General features: G+C 43.8%; 1 protein-coding gene across 3 annotated transcripts in view; it reads right to left on the bottom strand.

The window, feature by feature from the left end:
• Window positions 1-2069: 2069 nt before the first annotated feature.
• The window catches only part of PEX14 (peroxisomal biogenesis factor 14), a 68570-nt gene continuing 55822 nt past the window's right edge, over window positions 2070-14817 (bottom strand). For all 3 annotated transcript variants that reach the window (XM_066334556.1, XM_066334558.1, XM_066334557.1), the window contains 5 exons: window positions 10547-10632; window positions 9829-9931; window positions 8466-8563; window positions 5294-5385; window positions 2070-3893 (listed from right to left, as the gene is read on the bottom strand). In XM_066334556.1, coding sequence (XP_066190653.1) covers window positions 3428-3893; window positions 5294-5385; window positions 8466-8563; window positions 9829-9931; window positions 10547-10632 — 845 coding nt within the window. In that variant the 3' untranslated portion in view covers window positions 2070-3427. The remainder of the gene's footprint in view (window positions 3894-5293; window positions 5386-8465; window positions 8564-9828; window positions 9932-10546; window positions 10633-14817) is intronic.

Below are 14817 nucleotides of genomic sequence, written 5' to 3'. Positions count from 1 at the left end.
TAAGGGAGGTTGGAGGGACATGATCAGGAAACATCTCTCTTAACCCTTTCTCCCTTTTGAGTTGTGAGCCCACATTTCTCCTGCAGCTATTGAAAAGGGAGTTTTTATATTCTCAGATTACTGGGAAGTACCAGTCTGATATTGTTTCCACTAGGAGAAAGCACAGGGTCACAGGAGTTGCCTGAAATATGTCCAGATTACACTGTCCAGAGGAAGCTCCCTTCACCTGTTTTTTATATGCTATTAAGGACCCACAGAAACCATGTTAGGAACCCAACAACTCCCTGGTGTGTTGTTCTTCCTGTGTAAAACAGAGTAAAAATAGAGTACCCAGTAAAACAGCACTAGAATAAGCCAGGGAACTGCTGCAGCTGTCTCATTCTGCAGACAAAATGTTCTCTACCTGGTCAACTTCAGTTAATAGGATGCCATTGTCAGTGCCAACAGGCCAGTGGAGCAAGCATTTCACAGGGCAGCTGAACTAAGAAGTTTGTTTCTAGCAAAAAAGAAAAAGAAAAAAATTCCAAGTTAGTAGTCAGGCTACCAGGACCAAAATCCTCTTCCTGCAACAGTTGCTATGCTGGAAAGAGAAGGAACACAACACAGAGGAATAGAACTTGTGATTCATGACTGTACCTGCAGGTTAGAAGGTCTGGCTTCTTCCAAATTCTCTGCTGGTAGGTTGGATCTCTTCAACAAAATACACAAACACCCCATCAACGGCCAGAGGCACAAAGTTAAATGTTTTAAGCAACAATGGCCTTGACGGGGTTTTGTGGGATTCATCAGGTTGGAGAAAGAAAAAAACTTAGAATTGGCACAGTATACAGAAAATCTAGAGAACTGGTAGGGTAGTAAGAAAGAAAAATGGACGGGCAGAAAAGCACAGCTAAAGAAAACTGCCTTTTCTCTGCACCAGAAATCCTGAGGTAAATGAATTGAACAGTGGCAACACGGAGGAAAAGGGGAGAAAAATCAACCCGCAGGGATGCTTGTACTATAAACCCTGTAAGTCACTCTGCAAGGCACATACCTCAGCAACATATTTTCCACATTTCACCAACTGCTGTTGTCCAGGCACTTTCTATTTTCAAAACCTTCTATGTATATAAAATGTATACAGGCAGGACAATACTTTTTCATCACATCCCTGTGTTGTTGTGTTTTCTTTTCACAAGGACTCTTGGCCTGGAGAAATTAAAAGCGTCATCTCTTAAGAAAAGCCTTTCTTTTTAAACACTTTCAAATTTGCCCTGTTTTAGCTAAACGTGACGTTCTTTGTGAACGTTAAACAGTGGAGAGAGAGACTGAGAGGGAGAGAGAGACACACACACACACTCACTCCTGGGGAAGATATTCGTCCATTTAAGGCATGAGAAATCATCACATTCAGCAGCAGGTCTAAATACAGTAATATGAAGGTCCCTTTCACTCCCCCGAGCAGGAAAATGTCACTGTGTACCAGACACCCAAATACTTGGGAATCAAGCAAATCCCTCATTTTTAAGAAGGGAGCCAAATCCTTCTGTTGAACAATGATGGATCTGTAGTAGCTACAATTTCCTTGCTGCACACCATCTCCTTCGGTGGCTCCTGGACTGGGATGGCAGGGTCAGAGCAGTCATGGGATCCAGCACAGCATTCCCTCCTGGAGATAAGACGCAGGGGCCACGGGATAACTCACAGCTCCCTTCAGCACCTCCTGCTGCTGGTGGAAGGAGCAGGAGGCAGCACTATTCCACACCCTGCAGAGCCTCCTGCTGGGAGCAGAGGCACAGAATGGCTGCGCTGCCCTCGCCGGGGCACACCCAGCCAGCCTCTGCACCGTCGGGGACGGCACAGCGTTCCCAGGCTCTCAGAGCTGCCTGTGGTGTACCTCACGCTGCACTTGCACCACTGCCTCCTGATGACAGTGCCCGGGACTGGGCAGTCACTAAACCAACCACAAATGTCCTTTGGGAAACACTCTGAAAGGACCAGGTTTCTGTAACCATCCCTTTCCCCTCCCCTGACCACCCTACATGTGTATTTCTCCCCAAAATAAGAGCCACAGTAACCCAGTAATAGCCTGGTGTTAAATAGTGGTAACTCATATTTATTACAATTATATACAATCATATTTTATATTTGAAATCTATACATGATCACACAGACGAGCACACTTGCTTGGTGAGGACAGTGGGACTCAGTTGTTACAAGAATTGCTCTGCTAAGATGCTCTGGTGCAGTGAAGAGTATCATTGGACACCACCATTTTACCAGCTGCAAACACAATGCTGCAAATGAGAGGTTTCAAATTCACTGGTTTGTGTACGGCCCAACGGGGCAAAGAACAAGGCTGGACTGGGCAAGAGGGACCAGTGGTTAAACCTCAGAACTGGAGCTGTTCTCTCTGCTAGAGAGACTGCTTTGCTGAAGCAGGTGCCTGTCACTGGAGAGGTACCATTTATGATCATTTTTCTTCTCATTTAGGGAGGAAAAAAAAGGCTAAAAAACATTGCAAATATTCAGAATGAATCAACTATTTCAGCATCTGATTTCACCCCGTTCATTTATTTATTCATTCAGGGCAGCTGTAAATGAAATATAAGATGTCAAAAACTGATGTGAGCTCCTTGTCTTTGGAGGACAAAGGGTAATAACTGGGATGAGGGGAGTCAACTTCTTCTAAAGCCTTTTACTGGGGAGCAACCATCAACAAAGCCACTTGTTCCCATGGATTTACTGGGCCATGACACCTGGCCTTGGTGCCTACCAACAGGCCACTCTGATGAACATAAGCATGCGGGGTGGAAATAGCATTCTTTGGACCCCACAGAAATTTAGTGTTTTCACATGCTAGGTAGTTTCAGCAACTTGAGGCTTGGCATAAGGTTTGGAAGAGCCAAGACTGAGATGGTTTTTTTCTTTTATTTTTTCTTTATTTCTCTTTTTTTTTTTTCCTTTTTTTCTTTTTTGCAACACAGTATCAAGTAGTCTGAGAAATAAAACAGGGTTATTTTGGGAAGCAGAACTGGTTTGGGCCTTATGTGGGATTAAAGGCTTGTGAAATCAAAGAGCTCAGGACAGACTGGTTTCTGAAATTGGATAGAAGGGCTCTAGGATGCAGCAAGAGGCCAACTGCTCCTGTAAGAGGGTGTAGCTGTGGTGCATGGTAAGGCCATCGGTCTGCCAGCCTGGCAGTGACCCCAGCTCACAGGAAGAAGGGCTGGGAGGGGAGAAGAAGCCACTGCCAGACTACAAAGCCCTGTAGCGAAACAGGGTAATCATGTTGTTCACTGAGCAATCACAACCTTGCTCAAGGTCAATCAAGGGAGAATCACTGCAGGGAATGGTAGCTTTTCCCTCCACAAAATGGGAGAGGCACTGGGGACAGTGCAGCAGGCTGGGGGAGATGTGCAGCAGCAGCAGCAGCAGCCAGGGTGTCTTAGTCAATCTCGTTCTCATTGCTGGCCCCCTCGGGTCTTCGTAGCTTTTCCACCTGCTCATTGATCTGGCCATCCCCTCCTCGGCGGTCCTCAGTCTGGACACCCAGACATTCCTCCTCATCCACATGGCTAACATCATCATCCTCATCGTCCTCTTCCTCCTCCTCATTCCTGGGGGTGTCCCGTTTCTCCTCCTCGCCCTGCACCTCCATGCGCACCTGGCCCGTGACGTCGATGACGGCCTTGCTGCTCTCCTCCGTGCTCAGCAGGTGGCAGCTGGCCTTGGAGCCCTCGGGGCTGTGGCTCTCCTTCACCGGGGACGACGTGGTGGACTCGTTGCTGACTGGGGAGATGTCACTGCTGCTGTTGTGGTTGGCTACAACGGGGTTGGAGGGTGAGCTTGGCTTCACTGGGATCTGCCATGACGGGATCTTAGGAGCTGAAGGGGAGGGAGGGAACTGCCTCCTTGGGGAGGACAAGAGGGAAAGAAAAGGAAAGAAAGGGGCTTTTATTGTAAGTACTGAAGGGTTTCTGCAAGACTGAAACTGCAAGCCTCTTTGCCATAAATGAGCAAAACCAAGGCCACTTCACTTCTCCAGAGAGATTCTCGAAGTGCTTTACAAGCACTCACAATTGAGCCTGTACACAAGGAAAATATCCCAGCTGGGCAGTCTGAAGCACTAAAATGATCTGATTTGGCCAATTTTAAAAAGTAAGCTAGCACTTAGGAATACTGCCTGTGAAAAGACATGGGTGTCCCTTTATAAGACAATCAGTAATTAATTGGTACAGAGAATTCCCAGTGGAGCAAGAAGTCAGACACACCAAGTGCCTGAGCCAGGGAATTTCACCACCTGGCTCTCACCTCCCTGTGATACACCACTCTTGCATTCTGCAATCCAGAGCCTTTCTCCCAGTCCCAGCACGCACTTTACATGTTTGGGCCAGGCCCTGGCTGCCACAAACTGGTTCAGCTCCTCTGACTTGAATGGAGTCATACCAGCTGGAAAGCTGCTCCCGAGTCCTTCCCAGGTGGATTTTAAGGATATGATACTATCAGGCTAATGCCCAGTACTAACAGGAGATTCCAGGTGCCAAACAGGACAAATTTAAGTGCAAGGGGGGCACTGGTGCCCTCAGAGAGCCATCCATCATGAAGGGCAAAGCACAAAAGCATGTCTGATGTAGTACTCCCATGCATCCTTGCCTGTGTGTGTGAAAAGGGGGAGTATGAAGAGGAGTCAGATGAAGGTCTGCAAAGGCTGTGTGCCAGGGGGTCCTCGTGCCCCTCAGGGCAGCTGGCAAGAGCCACAGACAAGAGCAGAGGAAAGCTGGCAGCTCTCCTGCACCCAGTGTCACACTCAGCATTGCCTTCCCTGAGCCTGAAGAGGGAACAGGAGCTGCTCTCACCTCCCCTGCTGCTGCCACCAGCAGCCACTGCAGAGCTCACCCCATCCTCTGTGGGTGCTCTGCTCTGGCACCATTCTTTTCAGCTGGCTATGCCCTGACCATGAGCAAGGCGGCTGAACTCCACCCTGAAGTGACTTTCTAAAACAGAATACAGGTGCAGATGCAGTCAATTCCTCGAACTAAGTGAGAGGCATCCTGACTGTGGGGGAAGTGCAAACAAAAAGGAGAAATCTTATCAATTCCCTAAAGCACTCTGTGATTTAAGGCCAGTTCGAAAAGCATTTTGAGACCTGCAAACAGAAAGTGATAGTGGAGTGCAAAATGGCATTATTAAAATAGCAGTAACAGGATATAGAGGTAGTTCCTGTTGGAAATGCCTTTCCTCTCCACGACTGAGGGAATCCCAGAAAGCAGCACTTTCCCAACAACAGTCTGCTGACATATTGTATCCATACCGGTTCAGGAGAAGGCCCTTCAAGGAGTAGATCTCCGATTTCAATTCATTAATATTCTGTGACTCCAGAATCCAATTGGTGGAAGTTGTGGCCTAGAACGTGAAAAACAAGACAGAGAGATCAATGTCTGAACTGGAAGATAGTTCACAATGTCACTTTCTCTTATGTTGTTCTGCTCCCATCCAGGAATTTCGAGTCCTGTGGATAAAATACATAAACTGTATCACTTAAAACCTCTCAGATCTGAGCAAAACAACTTCCACACTAAGAATTACTTGAACAGATCCCCAAGATCACCAGAAATAATAATTGTCTCAAGGTGCCAAAACTGTTCAATATTTGCTTTGTGTTTGGGAGACTAATTAATCTTGTCTCCAATCCCATGCACAAACCATTGCTAAGGCATCTCAAGGGGGTATTTCTTTTTTCAGGAGGCCAGCACTTGTGAGAATTCAGGCACAGCTGGGCCCACATTGGATGTTTTTCACCAACGTATCAGACAGAGAACAATGCACAGAGGGATAAACCAAACCATTTGGCACTGACCTATGAATGATTTCTAGAGAAGAACTAGAACTAGGATCCTGAACAGGTCCTTTACTCCTTCCTGTGACAGAACTTAGCTGAGGCAATTCGAATAGTACATATTAACAACTGTTTTAAAACCATTTGCTCATTTCTCCTGAATTATCAAAGAAAGAATCCATTATCCTCACTCTGTGGCATTTAGACGTGGGCTGATAAATACACACTTGAAAGTTGCAAAAATTGTCCCTACTTGATCTGAAGAATTAGATCTATGCCTGAGTTACCAGGTCCTCTCTCCCGAAGCAGCTGGCACTCTCTTGGATATTTCAAGGCAACGAATGCACTTTTGTGGGGAAAGATGGTAAGTAACTCATGGAAGCCTGGTACAGCTGCTGTCAGAATTGCATCACAATTGCCATGGGATATCAGGCAGAAATTAGAGTAAGTAACTGAGGATAACATGCTGCAAACAATACTTTTGGCATTCTTTCTTTTAACCCTTTTGGAATTTGAGAAGTGGGAGTTTTCTAAACACAGGCCATGGTTTATGGTTATCCCATCCTTTTGCTCCAGTAATTCCTGTTGCCATAAGACCAAAGACTATTCGTGCCTGGCATACCCCAAAGCAAATTCTGCTAAAAGCCATTAGGAACAAGAACACTGGTGAGTATCACTGCAGAGACACTTCTAATAAATTCCTCACCAAAGGAAGCCAGAACTGGAATAACACAAAACTCCTCCTCAACAGTTCCCACTAGATGTAAGCAGAATTTACTCTTAAACAGACTTGAGCTGCTGCAGAGTCACCCTGCAGCCAGCACTGCTCACAGCGACTTCTGGGCTTCAAACCCAACGGGCTGGGAGAGGCTCAGGCTGTAGTAGCTGTGTTTTACACAGATGAGTTCCCTCAGGATTCACACTCCCAGCCCTCAGACAGCAAGAATCCAGGAGCCACTGTTCTGGCTTTCTAAGACCTTGAAAGCTGCAGCAGCACATTAACAAGGGAGTGATTTCCACTCACTGGCCTGCAAAGGACTCAAATTTCCAAAACACATATGGTGCCAGATCCCTAGGATTTAGAAATAAAATCTGACATCTGGGGCTTTTTAGCCAGTCTCTTTAAAAACAGTTGTAGAAAATTCAAGCCTTGAATTTTTATGTAGGTTTTTTAATTACTTAAAGTCCCTCTTTTTAATTTTTTACAGCATGCCAGTAGGAGTTTGAAAAGCAGATATAAAAACTTACATTACAGCTGAGAAAACACAGCTTTTATTCTTTGGTTTGTGGGGTTGCCCAAGTTTTTCTTTGTACACATGAGGTTTAGATATCATAACAATGTGTGCTACCATTTCAGTGCAGGGGGTAGAGAGGGGGGAAGGAAAACTTCTTCAAGATTCTCTAAACCACCAAGACTTACGGTCTTTTTCCTTCTTAAAGCTCAACATGTGTTCTTAATCTTAACACTTAAGACCCGAAAACAGTTTTCCAATTTCCGGCCTGGCTCCGGGCCACTGTCAGGCCACAGTTCCCAAGGAAAATTGCAGCACAGTGCTGTGACCATAAAGTGCCTTTCCTGGCTGCGTTTACAGCTGTGCCACTGAGGGATTCCTCCTGCACAGGGGGCACGGTCAGCTGTGCCCACTGGGCACACGCCATCAAAGGGTGGCTGTGAGACTGACCTGTGCTAAGGGGAGAAGACAATGCTCCTGCTGCAGGTGAAGGGCTGTGACACAGCCTGAAGGGGGTCACAGGAAAATCTCCCTGTACACAGAACACCACCAGATAACTGAGAGCAATCCAAGCCTGTGAGTCAAAGGAAGACTTCATGTGACTGCCTCACATCCACCCTGCCTCACGTGTCACCAGCTCCTGGCTGACAGGATGCTTGGGCCAGTGGCTGCAAAGTGCTTTGGAGTAAAGCACTAATTCTCACTGTCAGAAAGAAAATCAATTTTGGTTAAAAGTGGTTACTTTATTTACATATGTAACCACACAAACTAGTCAGAATTGATGGTTTTATTGCCAAGGTCACGTCAAGAGTCAAGGGGAAGGAGTCACTGTGTGTCATTAACTGGGTTGTAATGAGGCCACCTGTTACACTCAGCTGACTAAAATCATTGAAACAAGAACCCAGATAGTGAGAACGTTTGGCCATTACCTGGATCTGAACAAGTGACTTAAATACCGTCTTTCAAGTGTATGCTTGGCTGAACAGGATGTACAGAGTAAAGGAGAAATACAAAAGTGTAAAATTACATACCACATACACAAAAAAATTCTCTGCCCAGCTGGCTTTGCCTCTTTTGGTCAGTGGACTAACTCCACAATCATTTCATCTCAAATGCAGCACAAGATACAGAGCTGAGAACAGGTCTGAGGCCTCAGACACAGGAGCTTCATCTAAAACTACACAGTAAAAAAAAAATCCTCTCCGAAATCAGACGTATTTCAGCGAGTACCCAACTCATATCCAGTGCTCTAACCACACCACCCATGAAGAAGTCAGATGCAAAGAAACTGGAGATATGGCAGAGCTGACAGCTGGGTTGTGAACCCAAAAGGTGCCTTCCATGTGCCCACAGAAGAAGCCATGCATGCTCCAAAACTGATGATGCTCTAAAGGTGAAGAGTTGGAAGTTGGTACCTTAGAAGCAGCCAGTTCTTGGGTGAGCTCTTGGATTTTCTGTTGCTGCTGGATTAGCAGCTCCTGGACAGCTGCTAAGGTTGTCTGTAACTGAGTCACTGTAAGGGAAAAAGCAGAAGAGTTAAACTAAGATCCATCCACAGATACACACTCACCCACGCCTTCCCTGCTGTCTAGCTACAAAGATGCCTCTATTCCTACTACATTTAATTTATCTATGCCCGCCTGCTCACTTTAATCCATATGATTTATTTGCACTATGGGTAATCTACCTGCACTGCATCTAACCTCCAGTATTTCTAGTTTATCTTTCCATTGTATAGATGTCTATAGCCCACAGTATATCCGTCCAAAACCTCTCCCTTTTAATTATATTGGTTTATGATTTGTTCATCTCCCTGAACTTACACAATGTTTGTATCATTTATCTATCTCAGTGCTCTTGCAGGCAAACACTGGGGCTAGCTCCAGTCTGGGGAGAGGCTGCCCTCAGGGCTGACCTAAGGGTATCATGAGAAATGAAAGATTTTCCTCTTTTCCTCTCACCCTTCAATGGAAAGTCTGATTAGCATCCTCCTATTCTCAATCTACCAGCTCCTTCAATCCCAACATCTTTAATAAACTTACTACTGAAAATCAGTTTTTTTCATTCCAATTGAATATACTTCACACTTTTCCCCTTTTATTTCAAGAGAGCATCCTGCACTCCCCTTTGACACTCCAGCAAACACTGAAAACTTCTGCTGGACTCCAACTTCAGCTGTAGAACTTTTTCTACTTTGGCACTTTATCCAAAGCTTCCAGGGAGAAAACACGCTGATAAAATAAATAAATTTAAAAACTCTATTGGTGTGACAGGTAGCAGCTAGTCCAGACCATCATTAGGACATCAGGTAATGAACACACACCCTATAGAGTCAATAACATAGAAGGTGGCTAAGGTCAGGGAGGCACAGTAATTACAGACTTTCCTGACCCTTCCTCGGATTTTCAGATGGAAGGTGGGGAGAAACCACCAAAAAAAAAAGCCCCTGAAAACATCAGAGAAGCAGAAATTAAAAATGAACTTTACAGCCCTCCGAAAGGCTGTCATTTTATTCCCCTTATTAATATTCTGAGGTTGGGAGCCTTTCCGTAAAAACATAATTAATTGAGGCCGTGCCGACAGTAAACAAGCAATTTCAAATTAAACCGAAATGACGGCGGCTTCATTTGCAAATGTGAACAGATTCTCAGAGCAGATAAATGAAGTCACCACATAAAGTGAAGATGGAGGGAAAGAAAAGGGTGGGGGTCTTGGCAGAATGGAGGGCACATGGAGAAAAGCTTTGAGGGGTGAATTGATGGAGTCATTAATCTTTACCTGTCTGTGTCACGCTGCCACTCATCTCAGAAATGTTTGACTCAATCCTCTGAAGTTGTTTCCTGTCTTCTTTGCCTCCCATGATGAGAGGGACCAGGTACTTCTGCATGGAGTACAGAAACTTTTTCAGGAAACAGGGATGTGCAAAGCACTATTTCTAATCTACCAGAAACATCCTCAAATCCCACTCCCCCAAATCCCAGTCTTTATCACGGAGCCAGTGATCATTCATCCACACATCTGGCTGAGAAAAGGAATTCCCTCATTTTTAAAAGAAGTTTAACTAAAAGAAGTTGCAGAAGAGGAGTTTTGTGGTTACATCTGTTGTAGTGCTGAAAACCAGCTCCTAAGTCTGGACACAGTCACAAAATCTTCCTCATTCCATCCTTGCAGAGGGTACGCTGGATATAATAGGTCACAACTCTCCTCTAGCCACCATGGAACCTCCTGCAGCCTCATCCTAGGAATGTTACATGCTTCAACAAGAGCATACACAATGGAAATCACCTTATTTCCAGTCTGAGATCCATAGCTAAAAACCAGTTTTGTTTGCTTGCCACTTTTTGACTCTGCATATTCATGTAAAGTGTTACATTTCTCAAATGTACCAATGGCAGTGCCAGTGAGAACAGAGATGCTTCACCAGCTTGGAACCAACATTTGGACACAAGCAGTGTAATATGTTTGTCTCAGAGTACAGAGTAGAAGGGACATCTACCTTGTAGAGCTGGTGAAATCCAAAGGCAATTCCTGCCATTATGATAGCCAAAGCCCCATAATCTCGCCATCTGGAGCCAGGGGGACCTAAAGGTGGGAATCAAGAAATGATCACAGTCAGAACTGCAGGTGACAATATTACTGTACATCCATTTTATCAAAGGAAAGAGTAATGATTAGCACACAGTGTGCAGGCCTTTGGCTGAGCACATTTAAACATCTGGTCAGAGCTCTGGCCTTGTAGTGCCACAGGGAGAGAAATCACAGCAGCAATTAAAGAGGGTCCATCAAGCTGGTTTGCCCTACTCTTTCCTTGCAGAAGGCACTCTGAACCAGGTAACTCTCTCTGGGGCTGGCACTAGCTACGGTTTACTCCTTACCTGAATACCTATTGTTCTCCACTATCATAATTTTTGAAAATGGGAACAGAGCCAGAGATTCAGAAGAGTGCAGGAGAAAGAAAAGAAGGGAGTGTTTTAAGAAAGAAGAGAAATCTATCAGGGCAATAAATGGGTTTATGAAAACTGTGTCAGCAATTATGGACCATTTCAATGAGGAAGGATCCAGTGTCTTTAAAGCTTAAATTACAAATAGGGACCAAAGCACACATAAAGAGCAGAGAGAAAATACGCAATTAAATATCTACAGAGAGAGGTAAAGAAGTAGATAAAAGCTTGAGATATTCAACAGACAACTGTGCACAGAAGCTCAGAGGCTCCACAGAGGAAAGCAAAGATATGGTATGCCTTGCTCCTTCAGCAGAATCAGAAGATAACTGTAGTTTTCCACCATCCTTATCCTGTCACCTCCCTCGCAGTTCCCTGAACGAACCTTGTACTGCCCCCGGTTTTCTTTAATATGAGGAGGATGCAGAATGATCTGCCTAAAGTTCAATGGCAGGATGTGGGCAGAGCTGACGAGATGGGAGACTGGTGTGGTCTCCAAATCTACATGTGACTACAATGTCTCATAATTGCATTATGTTCTCCAAAGTCTCCATTTAGGAGACTGAACTGGCTGAAATGGGTGGCCTCTGGTCTCCTTTCTGCTTTGCTCACCTATTGCCATTTTGGTTGTTGCTGAATTCCTCTACAGGCATTTCATTCCAAAAGCCACCCCTAATCCCAGCATTTAGGGTCTAGAGTATTTGGGTCTGACTCCCAAATACTGGCACTCAGAGCTTCTTGCTGCATTTTAGGACACAGCTCCTAAAATTATCCTCTGGCTAGAAATCTGAACAAATTAAGGCATCTCTGTCAGAACTGGTGAATAGTGTCACCAGGAGTATTTTGGGTTGCTGCAGTTGCAGTTTTGGAGCTTAGGCACATGATCAAATTATCATAACTTTTTAACTTAATGAGTTAACACACGTCAGCTAAGCTGCAGTAACTGGCTGTGTACATGTCAGGATTTAAAATGATCTCTCACTAATCTTGCTGTGAACCCCAGCCATCTATCCCTCTTCCCCCTGTGCTGTGCCCCCACTGTCACTTCTGGTACCTGAAGTCTCTTGGTTGTCCAGTTCTCTCTCCTGAACTTCTGACTAAAAATATCCTTCTATGACAACACAATTTGTTCCAGGCTGAGCTGCTGTTGTACAGAATTAATTATCCCAAGGGTCTGTGAATCCTGCCCATGGCTGTCCTTGGTGGGCTGTCCCAAACTCCCTCCCAGCTCCACTGACCTCCGAGCAGGAAGGAGACACACCTGTAGGAATCCATCTGCTTTGCCCTTTCACCTCGCTCATCTCTCTCTCCATTCCTATAATGCTTGAGCTAAGAACATTTTATTGCCCCCTGGTTTTCATTATTAATGAAAAGGGACCAGAATGATCTTTCCTAAAGTTCAGAGAGTCTATAAAGACAAGAAGCTGAAATGCCATTTTACTCATTTTAGAGATGTGTGAAATCTGTCTTGTGACAAAAAAAAAAAAAAAAAAAAAAAAAAAAAAAAAAAAAAAAAAAAAAAAAGTGAAGGGAGTGGAGAGAAGAAGTGAGCAAGTGAGGTACATAGTAAAGGCTCTGCACTGACCACAGCAACTTCACAATGTTACAAAGAATGTCACAGCTCTGCCTAAAATCCACACTCAACCTTTCTTTTTCTCTGCAATTCTCTAAAGTGTGAAGAGAGGCTTCGGAGTTTCTCTGTTTTAAGCTCCGTGCTCACACCAACTGTTTGCATATCCTCAATTTCTCCACTTGTAAACCAAACAAAACTCAGATAAAATGAAAAAGCACTGACAGCCCAGGTACTTTAGGCACTGCAGAAGTAACAAACCATTCTACTAAGAGACCTTCAAAACTCAAACGGAAGGGACACGGATATTTTCTCAAGGTATAAAACTGTGGTTTTGCTAAGTATATTTAATTTCCCCATTATATTTAATCCAGTCACTGTAAATTGCATTTCCAGAACAAACACTCACTATTTTTAAGATCCCCATTCACCTAAGAATTAACTTTCCTAACAGCAACTAATTAGGCCTTGTGCATCCCCCTTAAGGCCAGCTTCAGTAGTACCCACATTTAAAACTGCAGAAACTGATGCTGGAACAGGTGATTTTCCAGAAGTAAACAGTGAATCCATGGAAAGGTGTTGGGAAAAAAACCCCAGTTTGGATTCTAGTTACCATTTTTAATTGTAAGAGGAAACAGCCTGTATTCTACAGACTTCCACATAATGGAGACACAAGAATAAGAAAACAAGATCCAAATGGCAAGAAAAAAATTACTGGAGCTGATTTTTAAGCAGGTGTAAAACCCTCATTAATGGAGCCCATAAATACCATGGGGAACAACACACACAATACCTGGATGATAAGCATGCAGCTTTGCACACCTTGCTCAGAAACTCCCCTGAGTTTGCTAATAATTATATGGGTTAGAAAGGTAAAAAAAAAAAAAAAAAAAAAAAAAAAAAAAATCCAACCAAAAAACGCCAACAAATTAATCATTCAAATATTTAAAGTCAGATTTTTGTCCTCACTGCTGGATTAGTGTATTTCATAACACCAGCCCTGTTTTTTTACTGGGGGTTCATTTTAGAGCATGTTTAAACTAGTCAGATTGAGTGATGCTTCCAGCAACTAATCGCATGTCAAATAAAAGATATTTTATGTAATAAATTACTGCTACAAGTAATTCAAATGTCATTTATCAGTTTTATTATCAGTCAGGCAAAGTCTTGTTTCTCTATATTAATCAAATTCAAGCTTTCTTTAAGCTTTTTTTTTTAAGCAGTTTTGACACCTCTTGGCAAAAGTACAAACTGGAGGAAGGAATTACTCCTCCAGAACAAGAGGAGAAGTAGTAGAGATGGTACTGACCTAAAATACTAGGAATTTATTTATTGTCTCTTCCCTAGAAAAGTTTTTATACTCTCTCTTTCAACCAAACCCAGAAGGGGTTGAGCACACAAGACTTATGCTACTCTGATGGCTTACAAGTGTGCTTTTTTCTTGTTAACTCTTCAAAAATTAGGAAGTACGTATACAAATTACAGGTATTTCCAACAAAACATTAGAACATTAAGTTCAATTGCACAAAAGGAAGTATTTAAGTGGTATAAATTTAAGAAATAAAACGAACTCTGGTGGCAATAGCAGGAGATCAAGGAAGCAAATTCAGAAGGGGTACCCTGGGTTTATGGCTGTGACTCACAGGAGTGGGCCCCTTACCCTGGCATTACTGGCAAGATCATCAGCTTGGCTCTTGTTTCATTCCTGCTGAAGAAATGCTTGAGATAGTTCTGAACCATCCTGAACTTCTGTACTTGTAACCCACAGTTTTAATGTAATTTTTAAACATGAAGCAGCAACACCTTGTGGGAAGAGGGTGCAGAGAAAAACTAGATTTCTTAAAACACAAGCCTCTGTTTTCAGCACAAAACCCTCCTCACTTTGTGTTTTGTGTAGAGGTGTCACAACTACTAAAAAAAACTTGAAAAGAACCAAAAGTATCAAAGACAAAGCGGTTCACAGCCTTGAAGATGTTGCTTCACCAGAAACTCAGTGTCTTCTCTGGGGAAGGCAAATACAGCTTGAAGTCTTTTCCAATATGAGCTCTCCAACACGAGCTGTTCCCATCCCAAGTCAGTGCACAGACTGAGCAGCCTCTCTCTCTCCCTAGTCATTTAGATATTCTCTCAAACTTCAAATCTTGCAGCATTCCAGCTCAGTGCCACAACCACTCTGTGAGGTGATAAGCATAGCAGATAGATAGGAAATCTTACCTATCTTACTCTGCCCATGGCAGCCCCTGATGAGACTGTGAA

Source organism: Sylvia atricapilla, chromosome 22, assembly GCF_009819655.1.
Source record: "Sylvia atricapilla isolate bSylAtr1 chromosome 22, bSylAtr1.pri, whole genome shotgun sequence".
In the NCBI taxonomy this organism is placed as follows: Eukaryota; Metazoa; Chordata; class Aves; order Passeriformes; family Sylviidae; genus Sylvia; species Sylvia atricapilla.
Note: the sequence above shows the minus strand (reverse complement) of the source record. Positions and strands in the feature narration are given on the sequence as shown.